Genomic DNA, 18,399 nt, shown 5'->3' with positions numbered 1-18,399 from the left:
CCATTTCCCGCTGACTATTCCTGCTAGTTACCATCACCTGAGGATCCCGAGCAAATTGCCCCACAAGGATATTGATCACCTTCCAATTCAGGTGGAATTTATCCCTTTACTATAGGTCTGAAGAGATCCTAACAGTCTAAAAATGTAAATCCTTGTCCCCTGCACCAACCCTTCAGTCACAAATTCGATCCTCATTGCACCAGGAGTAATCCAGATATTACTACCCTCGAGGATTTACTTTTCAACTTCCTGCCTACTTTCCTATATTCTCTCTGCAGAATCTCATTCCTTGCTCTACCTATGTTCTTGGTACCAACATACACACTGACCTAATAATTCTGTTATACATGGCGCACATTTACTTCAAACACTCAGATAAAATAACAACACTGAAAGATACATTGTACTTCTCGACATACTATGCAACAACGTACAAAGCAAGGTTCAGGTTCCTTTCAGGACTGTAGTGATACTTCTCTGTGTACATTGTAAAAAATAATGATTTGGAGGTGCCAGTGTTGGACTGGTATATACAAAGTTAAAAATCACACAACACCAGGTTATAGTCCAACAGGTTTATTTGGAAGCACCAGCTTTTGGAGCATTGCTCCTTCATCAGGTGGTTGTGGAGTTATAAGATCGCAGGACACAGAATTTTTAGCGAAAGTTTACAAGGTGATGTAACTGAAATTATATATTGCAAAAAGACCTGGATTGCTTGTTAAGTCTCTCATCTTTTAGAATGGGCATGTTGGTTTCAATTCTTTCATATGTAAATTCCAGAACTTTCTTAAAGTTATATTCTCGGTTGGTGCCATGTCGGCCCAGATAATGCATTGAAAGTGTGAGTGCCCCTGTGTGAGGCTGTCTGTGTCACAATGTTCAGACTGATTCTAATCTAAAAAAGGGATTTACAGAATCTTACATGGATTTGTGCAGTTTTTGAGCAAAATAAAATGTAATTGTGCAAGTACAAATTCACCCCTCAATGTGTGTGTGTGTGTGTGGGTGTGTTCAGGCACTATGAGTGTCTGTGAGAGGGTGCATGTGTGAATGTGGGAGTGTGTGTGTGAGCGTATGAGAGAGAGCTTGTGAATGAGAGAGGGTCTCCTTCTCCTTTGATGCTGCCTGACCTGCTGCGCTTTTCCAGCAACACATTTTTAAGCTAAAGTGTGACATGAACCCAAGATTCCAGTTGAGGCCATCCCCATGGGTACCAAACTATCAGCCTCTGCTCGGCCACTTTATGTTGTTGCCTGTCCTGAAGTCCATCTTGGAGGATGGTCACCCAAAGGTCCGAGGTCGAATGTCCCGGACCGCTGAAGTGTTCTCTGACTGGGGGGGAGCACTTCTGTCTGAGGACTGTCGTGCGGTGCCCATTCATCCATTGCTGTAGTCTCTGCTTGGTCTCGCCAATGTACCATGCCTCAGGGCATCCTTGCCTGCAGCATATGAGGTAGACAACGTTGGCTGAGTCACATGAGTACCTGCCACGTACGTGGTGGGAGGTGTCCCCACGTGTACTGGTGGTATCCGTGTCAATACTCTGACATGTCTTGCAGCAGCTACCGTGACAGGGTTCTATGGTGTTGTACAGAAAGCCTGTCTGTTTGCTGTGAACAATGATCTGTTTGAGGTTTAGTGGTTGTTTAAAGGCAAGACGTAGAGGTGTGGGGAAGGTCTTGGCGAGGTGCTCATCCTCATTGATCATGTTGCACGCTGCGAAGAACATGGCATAACTCTTTGGCTCCTGGGAAGTACTGGACAATGAAGGATAGCCTGTCGGTTGCAGTTGGTTGAGCAGCGCTCTGAAAGCTAGTGCTTTCAAATAAACCTATAGGACTATAACCTGGTGTTCTGTGATTTTTAACTTTGTAAAAAATAATGCAATTTTTCAGAAAATGTTATGAACAAACAAGGAGGTGAATATATCCATGTCCTTTTCACAAGACAGTTATATTTGTTTATTAACTTTTAAGATGAACATGTTACAAAATAACGCTTTGAAATATGAAAGCAGATTTTGCATTGCCAAAGTATTGATTTGCACTTAACTTCTCTGTATTTGGTCTGGTTAATGAGGCTGTTAACCATTTGTAACAAAAGCTAATCTCCACTTCGAGTAATAAGTCAACAGGTCTGACTTTGTAAATCCTGCCTGCCTGACTGTTCAGGGTTTCCAGAGTTATTTTGGTTTGAGTTCTAGTTGCAACAGTTGAGTGCTTGTAACAGTTTCCACTATTTTAATAATTGTTACTGAGGTAAGATCACTTTTTTCTTAGCAATGTCACTGCATGTATTACAAATTCCTCATAGAAGAAATAGCCAATTTGATCAAAATTTGCATGCAATTAAACATTTTCACCACTCAGTTGGATTATACCTGGTCTGCATCTTAACATGATTTCCCTCTTAATTGTGTAATTTTTAGTGTACGTACCCAGTCACCATTTATTAATGTCAGTTTTAACATTTGCAATTGATTACCAGCCTCTACAACTTACTCATAGTTTCAGATCTCCACTTCTCCGCATACAATTAATGATAGGGCCCTGGGGAATGTTGTCAAAGAGACCTAGGGGTGCAAGTGCATAGTTCCTTGAACGTGGAGTCACAGGTAGATAGGGTGATGCAGAAGACATTTGGCTTTCTTGTCATCAGTGGGCACTGCATTGAGTACAGGAGTCGGGACGTCATGTTGCACTGTACAAGACATTGATGAGGCCACTTTTGGAATTCTGTGCACAATTCTGTTTGCCCTTCTATAGGAAAGATGTTGTTAAACTTGAGTGGGTGTGGAAAAGATTTACAAAAATGCTGCCAGAACTGGAGGGTTTGAATTATAGGGAGAGGCTGAATAGACTGGGGTTGTTTTCCGTGGAGCATCGGAGGCTGAGGGGTGACGTTATAGAGGTTTATAAAATCGTGAGGGTGGATAGAGTGAATGGCCAAGGTCTTTTTCCTTAGGAGGGTGGGGGGGAGTGTGTGGGTGTGCTGAGGGGGGGGGGGGGGGGGGTGCGGTGATCAAAACTAAAGGGCATAGGTCTAAGGTGAGAGGGGAAAGATTTAAAAAGGACCTGAGGGGCAACTTTTTCATGCAGAGGGTGTTGCGTGTATGGGACGAACTGCCAGAGTTCGAACTGAAGTCGTGGAGAGAGACAGAAAAACTGCAGATACTGGAATCCAAAGGCAGGAGGCTGGGAGAACAAAGCAAGCCAGGCAGCACCAGGAAGTGCGGAAGTGTTTTGGGTTTGACCCTTCTTCAGGACTGGGGTTGGGTATGGGTGGAGCTGCAAACAAAGAGGGTGGAGGGGGCACGGTGGTGAAGTGGGGATAGCTAAATACAGGTAGAAGGTACGATGTGGTTGGTCGATGAGAGGAATAAATCCGGTTAGTGGGAGGAGTGGAAGGGGAAGGGATGGGGGAGGAGCTGGGAAGGGAGTGGGGGAAGGGGAAGGAAGAGGGGTTATTTGGAGTTGGAGAACTCATTTTTAAGTCCTCCAGGTTGTAGGTTGTCCAGGCAGAAGATGAGGTGTTGTTCCTCCAATTTGCAGTTTGATTCATTGTGACAATGGAGGAGGCTGAGGATGTTGACGTTGGAAAGGGAGTGGGAAGGGGAATTAAAATGGCGATGACTGGGAGGTGCAGTCGGCCCGTGTGGCCCCAGCTGAAATGTTCGGTGAACCCTTCCCTAAGTTTATGTTTGGTCTCCCTGATCTGCAGAGGAAGTTGTGGAGACAGGTACAATTACAACATTTAAAAGGCATCTGGATAGGTATCTTCCCAGGAGGATATGGGCCAAATGCTGGCAAATGGGACTTGGTCAGTTTGGGATGTTCTGATTGGCACAGACAAGTTGGATCAAACGGTCTGTTTCGATGCTGGATAATTCTATGATAATCTTGTGTGTTAACACTGTTTTAACTGTTGTGCATTCACTCCTTGTTTTATGTTAACTCTCTGTTTTGTGTTAACTCTCTAGTTTTTCATCAATTCTTTGTGGTATGTTAACTCTCTGTTTTCTATTAATTCTCTGAATTGAATCAACTTTATTGTCAATGTACTCAAATGCATACAGTGAAATGTTTACAGTGGCCGCATTACAACGCCATTTTGGGTTCAAAGTTACCTAGGTACAGTTACTTAAGATTAAATTCTTAGGAAACAAAAAAATTAGAAAAGCGAAAAAAATGTCCAGCATTATAGGTCATAGGAATACATTAGAAAAATAAAGATGTAAAAAGTTCAGAATATCAGTTTTTCTGACCGAATCCACGCTGCCACCTAGCCTCAAGGGAGACCTCCACTGCCTGTGCTGGACCCATCCACGTAGGACTCACCCCACTGTAGGCACTATCTCTTTGCCGCTAGGCCCACATCGTTGACACTGCTGAACCCACACTCGCCATGCAATGAAAACTCCCTGGCTCCGCTGCCAGACCAGGCTGCCCCCAGGCTACAAGTCCCGTTTCAGCTACAGATGTTGCCTTGCTGCCATCTTGAGAAGTCTGTCTTGTGTTACTCTGGTTTTAACACTCTTCTGTGTTTACTCTCTGTCTTGTGTGAATTCTCTGTTCTGTGTTCACTGTCTGTTTTTTTGCTAATACTCTGTGTGTGGACTCTCTTGTATGGTAAGTCTCTTGAAATAACTCCACGAAGGCTGATATCCTATCACCAATTCACATTTATTTACACGTGCATAATACATGACAGGGATCCAACTAGCTCATAGTTAGCTCCTACAGTGAACAGAACTCATTACCCACCCTCCTGTTCTAATCTGTTGGCTAGGGCTCCCTGATTGGATCAGATTAACAGGTCCAATCAGGGGACTCATATTCTACAAGTCAATAGATGTGACGCTGGAAGAGCACAACAGGTCAGACAGCATCCAAGGAGCAGGAAAATCAATATTTTGAGCCTAAACTCTTCATCAGAACTGGGGAGGGGGAGGGGAGCCCAGAAGTAAATAGAGGGATGGGAGTGAGGCTGGGGGAAGAGTAGGTGGGATGGTCATAGGTGGATGCAGGTAGGGGGTTATTGTGATTGGTCAGTGGGAAGGATGGAGCGGATAGTTGAGTAGGAAGGTAGACAAGCTAGGCCAGGTCAAGGAAGCAAGGTGAAGAGGAAGGGCTGGACATGGGAAAAGGCTGGGGCTGGAGGAATTTTGAAGTTGAAATTAATACTGAGGCCATTAGACCATAACCCCCCCGCCCCGGCAAAATATCAGGTATTGTTCCTCCAATTTATGTTTAGCCTAACTCTGACAGTGGAGGCATCCGAGGATGGACATGTCACCTTTGGAGTGGGAGGGGGAAATAAAATAGATGGCAACCAGAAGAATGGGTTGGTTAATGCATGCAGAGCCGCGAACCAATCCCTGAGTTTGCATTTGGTGTCCCTGAGATAGAAGAGACCACATCAGGAGCATGAGATCGACCTGGCTGACCTCATTACTATCATTCTGGATTAGTGGTGCTGGAAGAGCACAGCAGTTCAGGCAGCATCGAAGGAGCTTCGAAATCGACGTTTCGGTCAAAAGCCCTTCATCAGGAATAAAGGCAGTGAGCCTGAAGCGTGAAGAGATAAGCTAGAGGAGGGTGGGGGTGGGGAGAAAGTAGCATAGAGTACAATGGGTGAGTGGGGGAGGGGATGAAGGTGATAGGTCAGGGAGGAGAGGGTGGAGTGGATAGGTGGAAAAGGAGATAGGCAGGTCAGACAAGTCCGGACAAGTCATGGGGACAGTGTTGAGCTGGAAGTTTGGAACTAGGGTGAGGTGGGGGAAGGGGAAATGAGGAAACTGTTGAAGTCCACATTGATGCCCTGTGGTTGAAGTGTTCCGAGGCAGAAGATGAGGCATTCTTCCTCCAGGCGTCTGGTGGTGAGGGAGCGGCGGTGAAGGAGGCCCAGGACCTCCATGTCTTCGGCAGAGTGGGAGGGGGAGTTGAAATGTTGGGCCACGGGGCGGTGTGGTTGATTGGTGCGGGTGTCCCGGAGATGTTCCCTAAAGCGCTCTGCTAGGAGGCGCCCAGTCTCCCCAATGTAGAGGAGACCGCATCGGGAGCAACGGATACAATAAATTATATTAGTGGATGTGCAAGTAAAACTTTGATGGATTTGTAAGGCTCCTTTAGGGCCTTGGATAGAGGTGAGGGAGGAGGTGTGGGCGCAGGTTTTACAGTTCCTGCGGTGGCAGGGGAAAGTGCCAGGATGGGAGGGTGGGTTGTAGGGGGGCGTGGACCTGACCAGGTAGTCACGGAGGGAACGGTCTTTGCGGAAGGTGGAAAGGGGTGGGGAGGGAAATATATTCCTGGTGGTGGGGTCTGTCTGGAGGTGGCGGAAATGTCGGCAGATGATTTGGTTTATGCGAAAGTTGGTAGGGTGGAAGGTGAGCACCAGCGGCGTTCTGTCCTTGTTACGGTTGGAGGGGTGGGGTCTGAGGGCGGAGGTGCGGGATGTGGATGAGATGCGTTGGAGGGCATCTTTAACCACGTGGGAAGGGAAATTGCGGTCTCTAAAGAAGGAGGCCATCTGGTGTGTTCTGTGGTAGAACTGGTCCTCCTGGGAGCAGATATGGCGGAGGTGGAGGAATTGGGAATACGGGATGGCATTTTTGCAAGAGGTAGGGTGGGAAGAGGTGTAATCCAGGTAGTTATGGGAGTCGGTGGGTTTGTAAAAAAATGTCAGTGTCAAGTCGGTCGTCATTAATGGAGATGGAGAGGTCCAGGAAGGGGAGGCCTCATTACTATCATTACATCTCTGTTATGTGTTAACTCTGTTGTGTGTTAACTCTCTGTTGTGTATTAACTCTATTTTGTTTATTGTGTATTGTGTATTGTGAAACCATTTGGAACACACTCTAGGAAGCTCTATAACTACCATCCATGACCCTCCCTTCTTGACTATGTAAATCATCTGTAAAAATCCAATCAGAATCATCAGGTATAGCTCACTCTTTTACAAATCTGCATTCTCTCTGATCATTTCACATTTGTCCAAATATTGAGTTGTTCTGTCCCAATTAACAGATTCTCATAATTTCCCCACAACAAATGGTGAATTAGCCTAAAATATCCCGGCTGTTAGCTTTCCCGCTGTAGGGACAGCATCAATTTCCCAACTCAAAGGTTCATCAGAATGACCAATGCTAACAATGTTGATTGTATGAATGCACTCAGAATATCCCAGGATGAGATTGGATACTCCTGAGAGGAAAAGCCCATTAGAGGATTGGGAGAATCCCAGTAGAAATACAGGACCACGGCCTCACTCTGCCACATAACTTCCACAAAGTAGATAAGCAGGAGGCTGGGAGAACACAGCAAGGCAGGCAGCATCAGTAGGTGGAGAAGTCGACGTTTCGGATGTGACCCTTCTTCACCTCCTGATGTGTTCCTCTCCCTCCTGATGCTGCCTGCCTTGCTGTGTTCTCCCAGACTCCTGACGCTGCCTGCCTTGCTGTGTTCCTCTCCCTCCTGATGCTGCCTGCCTTGCTGTGTTCCTCTCCCTCCTGATGCTGCCTGCCTTGCTGTGTTCCTCTCCCTCCTGATGCTGCCTGCCTTGCTGTGTTCCTCTCCCTCCTGATGCTGCCTGCCCTGCTGTGTTCCTCTCCCTCCTAATGCTGCCTGCCTTGCTGTGTTCCTCTTCCTTCTGATGCTGCCTGCCTTGCTGTGTTCCTCTCCTTCCTGATGCTGCCTGCCTTGCTGTGTTCCTCTCCTTCCAGATGCTGCCTGTTTTGCTGTGTTCCTCTCCCTCCTGACGCTGCCTGCCTTGCTGTGTTCCTCTCCCTCCTGATGCTGCCTGCCTTGCTGTGTTCCTCTCCCTCCTGATGCTGCCTGCCTTGCTGTGTTCCTCTCCTTCCTGATGCTGCCTGCCTTGCTGTGTTCCTCTCCTTCCAGATGCTGCCAGCCTTGCTGTGTCCCTCTCCCTCCTGATGCTGCCTGCCTTGCTGTGTTCCTCTCCTTCCTGATGCTGCCTGCCTTGCTGTGTTCCTCTCCTTCCAGATGCTGCCTGTTTTGCTGTGTCCCCCTCCCTCCTGATGCTGCCTGCCTTGCTGTGTTCCTCTCCCTCCTGATGCTGCCTGCCTTGCTGTGTTCTCCCAGCCTCCTGCTTGTCTACCTTGGATACCAGCATCTGCAGTTTTTTTGTCTCGAACAAAACTACCACAAGACTGTCAAAACAACTAACACATTTACCTGATTTAACTCGGAGACATCGAGAAGCAGCAAATTCAATGGGACACGGACTGGGAGAGAGGCGAGTTCCAAAGCCATTGTTCGGAGCTTCTCAATCTCATTGGTATATATTCTCAGGTTGAACTCTTTCTTGATTGTAGCTTCAATCTTATTTTCTGTTTCCAGGGACAATAAGCATTTGTATGGTTCATATATTGAGCAGTATCTATCAAAAGTGAGACAAAGGGGTTTTCAGAATCAAGAATTCACATTAATTTCTAATAATAATTGCTGTACACAATACTCCTGATTGTACAGCTGCAACATGACCTCATGTCTCTGAAACTCAATCCCTCTACCAATGTAATGGCTGAAAGACCAGCTGTGCAGCTTAGAGGGAGCATTACAGATACCAGACTTCAGCCAACTCAATTCACTCTAGATAATGTCAAGAAACAGTGGGAAGCACTGGATAATGCAAAGGCTATGGGCCCTGACAACATTCTGTCAGGAGTAATGAAGACTTGTGCTCCAGAACCTGTCGCTCCCATAGCCATGCTATTCCATACAGTTACAACACTGGTATCTACCTGACATTGTGGAAAATTGTCCAGGAGTGTCCTTGTACGTAAAGGTTTGTTCTAAGCTGCACGGCTGCATGTGCAGCTATTGCAGGTTTCTGTGCACTGGCAATCAGCATTGGCACACCAACTGTGGCCCTTACCTCCAGTTTCAGAAATTTCTACAGATGCTCAGAGGCCACACCGCCGGATGTGAACATAGGAGGTATAGTTAGTAAGTTTGCAAATGGTACCAAAATTAGAGGTGTAGTGAATGATCAAGAAGGTTACCTCAGAGGATCTTGATCAAAGGGGCCAATAGGCTGAGGAGTGACAAATGGATTTCAAATGAGAGGTGCTGCATTTTGGAAAGGCAAACCAGGCAGGACTTATACCCTTAATGGTAAGGTCCTGGGGAGTGTTGCTGAACAAAGAGGCCTTGGAGTATAGGTTCATAGCTCCTTGAAAGTGGAGTTTCAGGTAGATAGGATAGTGGAGAAGGCGTTTGGTATGCTTTCCTTTATTGGTCAGAGCATTGAGTACAGGAGTTGGGAGGTCATCTTGTAGCTGATATTGGCTAGACTACTTTTGGAATATTGTGTGCAATTTTGGTGTCCCTCCTACTGGAAGGATGTTGTGAAACTTGAAAGGGTTCCGAAAAGATTTACAAAGATGTTGCTAGGGTTGGAGGGTTTGAGTAATAAGGAGAGGCTGAATAGGCTGGGGCTGTTTTTCCTGGAGCATCAGAGGCTGAGGGGTGACCTTACAGAGTTTTATAAAATCATGAGGGGTATGGATATGGTAAATACACAAGGTCCAGAACTAGAGGGCATAGCTTTAAGATGAGAGGGGAAAGATTTAAAAGGGACCTAAGGGGCATTTTTTTCACGCAAAGGATGGTGTATGTATGGAGATGAACTGCCAGAGGAAGTGGTGGAGGCTGTTACAATTACAACATTTAAAAGACATCTGGATGGTTAGATGAATAAGAAGGATTTGGAGAGATATTGACCTAGTGCTGGCAAATGAAACCAGATTGGTTTTGAATATCTGGTCAGTATGGATGAGTTGAAGTGAAAGGTCTGTTTCCGTGCTGTATATCCCAATGACTGTATGACTGTAAATCCAACTCAGCCAACTACCACCCCATCTGTCTCTTCTTGATCATCAGGAAAATGATGGAAGGGGTCATTAACATTGCTATGAAGCAGCACCTGCTCAGCAATAACCTGCTCAGTGAGGCCCAGTTTGGGTTTTACCAGGGTCACTCAGCTCCTGACCTCATTACAGCCTTGGTTCAACCATGAACAAAAGAGTTGAATTCCAGAGATGAGAGTGACAACCCCTAAAATCAAGAACATATTCGATCAAATGTGGCATCAAGGAGCCTAGCAAAATTGAAATCAATGGGCATCAGGGAGCAAAGTCTCTACCTGTTGAAGCCATACCTGGTTGTTGGAGGTCAGTCATCTCAGCTCCAGGGCATCTCTGCGGGAGTTCCTCAGGGTAGAGTCTGAGGCTCAAAAATCTTCAGTTGCTTCATCAATGACCTTCCCTCAATTATAGGGTCAGGAGTTGGGATGTTCACTAATGATTGTATAGTTCAGCAGCATGTGTGACTCTTCAGATATTGAAGTTCATGTTCGAATGTTACAAGATCTGAACACTACCCAAGTTTGGGCTGACAAGTGTCAAGTAACATTTGTGGCAAAGAAGTGTCAGGCAATGATCATCTCCAAAAAGAGAAAATCTAACTATTGGCCTTGGACACTAAATAGCATTACTACCTCTGGATCTTTCACCATTAACATCTTGAGGGTTACCATTGACCAGAAACTCAACTGGACTCAGCACGTCAACAAAGTGACTACAAGAGCAGATCAGAGGCTAGGAACACAGCAGTGAGTAACTCACCACCTGCCTCCCCAAAGCGTGTCCACAAGGTACAAGTCAGGAGTGTGATGGACTACTCTTCACTTGCCTGGCTGACTATATCTGCAACAACAATCAAGGAGTTTGACACCATCCAGGACAAAGCAGACCACTTGAATGGAACACAGTCATAAACATTCATGTCCTCCACCACCAATGCTCAGTAGCAGTAATGTGTACCAACCTCACGATGTATTACAGTAACTCACAGCAGCTCCTCACACTGCACTTTGCAAACCCACAACGACTTCCATGTAGAAGGACAAAAGTAGCAGATACATGGGAGCACCATCACCTTCAAGTTCCCCTCCAAGCTACAATAATATAGTTAGGGGAACTCTCTCTGCAGCCAGGAGTGAGAGTTCTGAAGGCTTTATAGCCTGTCAGCATCTGCAGTGCTTTGTTTGATCTGGTATGGAAGGATTGCCTTATGAGCAAAGGTTCAACAAGTTGGGACTCTACTTACTGGAGTTTAGAAAAATCCGAGGTAATTTCATTAAGAGATATATGATTCTTAAGGGGCTTAACAGGATAAATGCTAAGAGCATGTTTCCCCTCATGGGACAGTCTAGTTCCAGATGGCATTGTCACAGAATAGAAGGGCTCAGTTAAAGACTAAGATGAGGAGAAATTTCTTCTCTCAGAGGGGTGTGAGTCTTTGGAACTCCTTGCCTCAGAAAGTGGTGAGTGCAAAGCCCTTGTTTATATTTAAGGCTGAGATCGATAGATTATTGATAAGTTAAGGAATGAGAGTTGTAGGAGAAGAGCAGGAATATCAGATCAGCCATGATCCTACTGCATAGCACAGCAGGCTCGAGGGGCAGAATGGCCTGTGCCTGTTCCTGTTTCTTATGGTTTTATGGTCGAATCCAAAGTTAGAGTTTTAAATCTAAATAAAGGAAATGATGAAGGTGTAAGGGTCAGGTTGGCAGTGGTGTATTGAAAAACTACATTTAAAGGCACAAAATTAATTAAAAGATCCTAATTCATAAATTTCTAATCTTTCAAAATCTTTGACAATCATTAACATCTGAAAAAACATACCTCCACATAAAAGAAAACTTACAGGGACAAAGTGTTCAGTTTGCAACTAATATTTATCACATCTTTAAAAATCCATTTAGACCGAACTTTTATTTAATTCATTCCTGGGATGTGGATGTTGCTGGCTAGTCCAGCATTATTGCCCATCCCTAATTGCCCAGATGACAGGTTAGAGTCAACTACATTGCTGTAGGTCTGGAGGGCACATGTCGGCCAGACCAGGTAATGACATCAGTGAGTTTTATAAAAATCAACAATGGTTTCATAATCATCATTAAGTTGTTAATCCTGGCATCATGAGATTTGAAACCAGGCACCCAGGGAATTTTCTGGGTCTCTGGATTAATATTTTTGCAATCATACCACTAGGTCATCACCTTCTCAACCTGGACAAAGTCTGAACATTTTGTGGTGAGTTTAGTTTGTATGTAGGGACTATACATTTGCATGAGTTTGAAATCGCAAATTTTTGATAATCATCAGAATCCCTACAGTATGGAAGAAGGCTGTTTGGCTCATCAAGCCCTCAGCGGCTATTCAAAGAGCATCCCACCCAGATCTGACCTTCTCCCTGTAACCCTGCATCTTCCATGGCTAAACCACCTAGCATGCACATTTTTGGACTGTGGGAGGAAACCCACGCAGACACGGAGAGAATGTGCAAACTCCACACAGATAGTTGCCCGAGGGTGGAATCGAACCCAGATCCCTGGCGCTGTGACTCAGCAGTGCTAACTACTGAGTCAACCATGATGGAGGCATTTGAGGGCAGCATGGTGGTTCATGGTTAGCACTGCTATCTCACAATGCCAGGGACCGGGGTTCGAATCTAGCCTTGGATGACTATCTGAGTTTACACATTCTCCCTGTGCCTGTGTGAGTTTCCTCCGGGTGCTCCGGTTTCCTCCCACAGTCTAAAGATATGCAGGTTAGATGAATTGGTCTTGTGTAGAGTAGGTGCACTAGTCAGGGGAAATGTAGGGTAGGGGAATGTGTCTGGGTGGGTTACTCTTCAGAGGGGCCTGTTGCCCCACAGTGAGTATCAATATTCTCACTGTTATACTTACTGCATGATATTCACATTCATATTGGAAAAGAGCAATATTAGTAGAATATGGAGATACAGGCTCCTGGATTAGATGGGATTATGATTGACAAGGAGGAGGTTTTAGCAATTTTGGAAGATCTGAAAATAGATAAGACCCCTGGGCCAAATGGGATTTATCCTTGGATTCTTTGGGAAATGAGGGAGGAGAGTGCAAAACCTTTGCCTTTGATTTTTATGTCATCATTGTTGACAGGAGTAGTGCCAGAAGACTGGAGAATAGCAAATGTTTAAGAAGGGGAGTTGGAACAACCCTGGTAATTATAGGCCCAGGAGCCTTCCTTTGGTTGTGGGTCAGATGTTGGAAAAGGTTATAAGAGATAGGATTTATAATCATCTGGAAATGAATAATTTATTTAGGGCCAATCAACACAGTTTTGTGAAGGGTAGGCCATGCCTAACTAACCTTATTGAGTTCTTCAAGTAGGTGACAAAACAGGTGGATGAAGGTAAAGCGGTTGATGTGGTGTATATGGACCTGATAACTCTCCATTCTGACCCCACTTGTAAAGTAGCTGTGAGAGTGGGAGCAGATGGGCAGATGGTGGGTACGCTGATGGCATGGTTCCCTGTTTTTTTCTTATTCATTTGTGGAAAGTGGGCATCACTATCTGGGCAGCATTTATTGCCTATCCCTAGTTGCCCTTGAGAAGGTGGTGGTGAGCTGCCCTCTTGAACCACTGCAGTCCATGTGCTGTAGAGAGACCCACAGTGACGTTAAAATGGGAATTTCCAGGATTTTGAAGGAACACAGATATATTTCCAAAATGAGGTTGTACAGGACATTGCCTTGGCCTCTTCTGGAATACTGTGTGCATTTCTGGTTGCCCTGCTATAGGAAGAATATTATTAAATTAGAGATGGTTCAGAAAAGATTTACTAGGCTGTTACCTGGAGTGGAGAGTTTGAGTTATAAAGAAAGGCTGGAGAGGCTGGGAATTCTTCCACTGGAGCATAGGTGGTTGAGGGGTGACCTGAAAGAGGTTTATAAAATTATGTGGAGCAGAGATAAGGTGAATAGCAACCTTAGGGTTGGAGGAGTTCAAAACTATGGGGCATATTTTTAAGGTGAAAGGAGAACGTTTTAACAAGGTTACATGGGGCAATTCTTTTAAACAGAGAGTGTGGAATGAACTGACAGAGGAAGTGGTGGATGCAGGGAAAGCATTTAAAAGACATTGGATAAATACATGAATAGGAAAGGTTTCAAGGGATGTGAGCAAATGCAGGCAGAGACTAATTTACTTTGGAACCTGGTTGGTGTGGGTTGTTGGACCGAAGGGTATATTTCCATGCTGTATGACTCTGTGACTATAAGTTAGGATGGTGAGTGACTTGAATGAGAACTTGCAGATGGTGGTGTTCCCATGTATCTGCTGACCTTATCCTTCTCAATGAAAGTGGTCGTAAGCTTGGAAAGTGCTGTCTAAAGAACCTGGATGAATTTATGAGTTCACCCACCTGCCTTCCAACCTTGAACAGCCCAGAGAAAAACTCACTTGTTCCTCCCAAACGTGTCACACTCCCCACATCTGCCAGGACTAGTATACGATCCCAAATCGTAATGTGATTGTTGTTAATGCACTCTTACCTGAGTGGACCATGACTGTTGTTTGTAACAACAGTCTGAAGTGTGGCTTTTGCACTCAGGACCATCTCCTCTTCATTTCGAACTGAGCTGATATATTTGATCTCCAGGTTAGCTACAGCCTGCAGGACAAATAGACAAGCCAGTGATGCCAACTTTACCCATTGACTGGAAACACCAAAATAAACAGCATTCAGACACAAAGTCTCTTCTTTTTGTTGTTTTTTCATGAATCTGTGCAGAAAAGCTAAAAAAAAAAAGAATTTGAGGTGAGGTCATCTTTGTTTTAGTTGGAATTTGGAACATTAATATGGATTTATAGCCAACTGACAGTATCACACAGACAGATAGAAAAGCTGAATTCTTTAAGTGAGTGGCTATTGAATGGGTTAACATCAACCCCATTAGGTTGAATGCTAGCGCTGATGTCAAGAAGAGGTGAAGGTGGGGCTTGAAAGTGATGACGTTGGTTTGGAGGCCAGCCTCCTAAGAATATCACTGAAGTTAGATGTTTTATCCAAAGCGGCCTGGGGTCTGCTCATCCCAGGAAGCTGATAATTTTGGGAAACACATCCAATCAGTCCACAAACATGACCCTGACATCCCAGTTACTTGCCATTTCAATAAGCCATCTTGCTGTCATGCTGGTGTTTCTATCCTGGGCCTACTGCAGTGTTCCAGATCAGCTCCACATTACCTGGAGGTGCAGCATCTCATCAGGATTGAAAGTTCAGTTCATCAAAAACTTCAGAGCATGAACACTCTTCTCTTTTACCCAAGTGCCCGTCTGCATTTTGTTTTCAGTCAAAACTGACATTTCGTCTGCTCTTCACACTTGCCCTGGACATATGCTTTTATCCCTTATCCACAACCTTTACTTTTTGTTCTGGGGCACCTTTGATCTCTAATCTCCCTAACCTACTAATCTTAACCCCTAACCATGACACTACACCTGACCCTAACCCTGACTCTGAACCTAATCCTGACGCTAACCCTGACTATAAAGTGGCAAATATTATGGAGGGTGGCAAATGTTATTCCCTTGTTCAAGAAAGGGAATAGGGATAACTCTGGGAATTACAGACCATTCAGTCTTATGTCAATGGTGGGCAGATTATTGGCAAGGATTCTGAGAGAAAGGATTTATGATTAGTTGGAAATAGTTTGAGTAGAAATAGTTAGCATGGCTTTGTGAAGGGCAGGTCATGCCTCACAAGCCTTGTTGAGTTATTTGAGGATGTGAAAGGATACATTGATGAAGGTAGAGCAGTGGATGTGGTGTATGTGGATTTTAGCAAGGTGGTCAATAAGGTTCTCCAAGGTAGGCTGATCCAGAAAATAAGGAGGTATGGGATACAGGGATTTGGTTGTCTGGATACAGAATTGGCTGGCCCATAGAAGAAATAAAAATGGTAAATGGAAAGTATTCAGCCTGGAGCTCAGTGACCAGTGGTATTCCGCAGGGATCTGTTCTGAAACCTCTGCTCTTTGCGACTTTTATAAATGAATTGGATAAGGAAGTGGAAGGGTGGGTTAGTAAGACTGCCGATGACATGAAGGTCGGTGGTGTGGTAGGTTGCAACGGGACATTGACAGGATGCAGAACTGGGCTGAGAAGTGGCAGATGGAGTTCAACCTGGAAAAGTGTGAAGTGATTCATTTTGAAAGGTCAAAGTTGAATGCAGAATACAGGGCTAAAGGCAGGATTTTTGGCAGTGTGGAGGAACAGAGGGATCTTGGGGTCCACATCCATAGATCCCTCAAAGTTACCTAGTTCATAGAATCCCTACAGAGTGGAAACAGCCCATTTGGCCCAACATGTCCACACAGATCCTCCGAAAAATATTCCACCCAGGCCCATTCCCCTATCCTATTACCTTACATTTCCCATGACTAATGCATGTAATTTACACATCCCGGAACACTACGGGCAATTTAGCATGGCTAATTCATCTAACCTGTACATCTTTGGACTGTGGGAGGAAACCCATGCAGACACGGAGAGAACTGTACAAACTCCACAGAGATGGTCGCCCGAGGTTGGAATCAAACCCAAGTCCCTAGCGCTGTGAAGCAGCAGTGCTAACCATTGGGTCATCATGGCACTCTTGTAGATAGGGTTGTTAAGAAGGCATATGGTGTGTTGGCTTTCATTAGCAAGAAATTGAATTTAAGAGCCACAAGGTTATGCTGCATCTCTATAAAGCCCTGGTTAGACCACACTTGGAATATTGTGTTCATTTGTGGTTGCCTCAGTATAGGAAGGATGTGGAAGTTTTAGGGAAGGTGCAGAGGAGATTTACCAGGATGCTGCCCGGACTGGAGGGCACGTCTTATGAAGAAATGTTGAAGGAGCTACGGCTTTTCCCATTGGAGCAAAGAAGGATGAGAGGTGACTTGATAGAGGTGTACAAGATGATGAGAGACATAGATAGTGTAGATAGCCAGAGACTTTTTCCCAGGGCAGAAATATCTATCATGAGGGGCATAATTTTAAGGTGATTTGAGGAAGGTATAGGGGAAATATCAGAGAGTGGTGGGTGCATGGAATGCACTGACAGCAGAGTCAGGTACATTAGAACATAGAACATAGAAGAATACAGCGCAGTACAGGCCCTTTGGCCCTCGATGTTGCACCAATCCAAGCCCACCTAACCTATACTAACCCACTATCCTCCATATACCTATCCAATGCCCGCTTAAATGCCCATAAAGAGGGAGAGTCCACCACTGCTACTGGCAGGGCATTCCATGAACTTACGACTCGCTGAGTGAAGAACCTACCCCTAACTTCAGTCCTATATCTACCCCCCCTTAATTTAAAGCTATGCCCCCTTGTAATACCCGACTCCATACGCGGGAAAAGGTTCACACTGTCAACCCTATCTAACCCCCTAATCATCTTGTACACCTCAATCAAGTCACCCCTAAACCTTCTTTTCTCTAATGAAAACAGCCCCAAGTGTCTCAGTCTTTCCTCATACGATCTTCCTTCCATACCAGGCAACATCCTGGTAAACCTCCTCTGCACCCGTTCCAGTGCCTCCACATCCTTCCTATAGTATGGCGACCAAAACTGCACACAATATTCCAGATGCGGCCGCACCAGAGTCTTATACAACTGCATCATGACCTCAGGACTCCGGAACTCAATTCCTCTACCAATAAAAGCCAGTACGCCATATGCCTTCCTCACCGCACTATTGGGGACATTTAAGCGCCTCTTGGATAGGCACATTGATGATAGCAAAATGAAGGATATGTTGGTTAGCTTGATTTTACAGTAGGATAAAAGGTAGCATTGACAGCCTGTAGTATGCTATACTGTTCTATGTTCTATAACCCTGAACCTAACCCTAACCCTGACCCTAACTCGAACCAAGACCCCAACCCTAACCCTCACCCTGACCCTAACCTCAACCCTGATCCTAACCCTAGCCATAACTCTGACCCTAATGCTGGCTCGAATCTTAACTCTAACTCTCATCTGAAATCTAACTCTAACCCTAATCCTGACCCTAACCCACTCTTATTCCTGCCCCTCTTCACTTCGTCAGCAGCATAAAAGCCATCACTTGTCCACCTCTCTTTCACTTCTCATGATAGATGTGAAATTTTAGCTTTTCTTTCTCTCACTACAGATGCTGCCAGACTTGCTAGGGCTTTCTAGCAGTTTCAGTTTTTATTTCAGATCTTTAGCATCCATGGTATTTTGCTTCTGATGTGAAACTGGAATGTTCCAATTGCCCTCCAGTTTCCCAGTGCAACAGGGAGCAGATAGATCTGCCCGGTGCTGGGAATATGGGGAATGGGCGTGGAGCCTCCCCACCACCCACTCTACCGACCATCCCCCCAAACACACACACAAATACACACTCCATACATACAGACATGTATGCACACACAGATATTCAAACACACACAGACAGGGAAACACATACATACACACACAGAAACCCGCACTCACGCATTCACATGCAGATAGACAGACATATG

At 45.2% G+C, this 18,399-nt stretch overlaps 1 protein-coding gene across 3 annotated transcripts in view; it reads right to left on the bottom strand.

Annotated features, from left to right (window-relative positions):
• LOC122561437 (dynein axonemal heavy chain 3-like) overlaps positions 1-18,399 on the bottom strand; it is a 557,691-nt gene that overhangs the window by 368,346 nt on the left and 170,946 nt on the right. For all 3 annotated transcript variants that reach the window (XM_087999740.1, XM_087999741.1, XM_087999742.1), the window contains 2 exons: positions 14,407-14,525; positions 8,196-8,400 (listed from right to left, as the gene is read on the bottom strand). In XM_087999740.1, coding sequence (XP_087855866.1) covers positions 8,196-8,400; positions 14,407-14,525 — 324 coding nt within the window. The remainder of the gene's footprint in view (positions 1-8,195; positions 8,401-14,406; positions 14,526-18,399) is intronic.

This window comes from Chiloscyllium plagiosum, unplaced genomic scaffold (assembly GCF_037043375.1).
Source record: "Chiloscyllium plagiosum isolate Xiang-an unplaced genomic scaffold, Cpla_swu_hap1 HiC_scaffold_23, whole genome shotgun sequence".
In the NCBI taxonomy this organism is placed as follows: domain Eukaryota; kingdom Metazoa; phylum Chordata; class Chondrichthyes; order Orectolobiformes; family Hemiscylliidae; genus Chiloscyllium; species Chiloscyllium plagiosum.
Note: the sequence above shows the minus strand (reverse complement) of the source record. Positions and strands in the feature narration are given on the sequence as shown.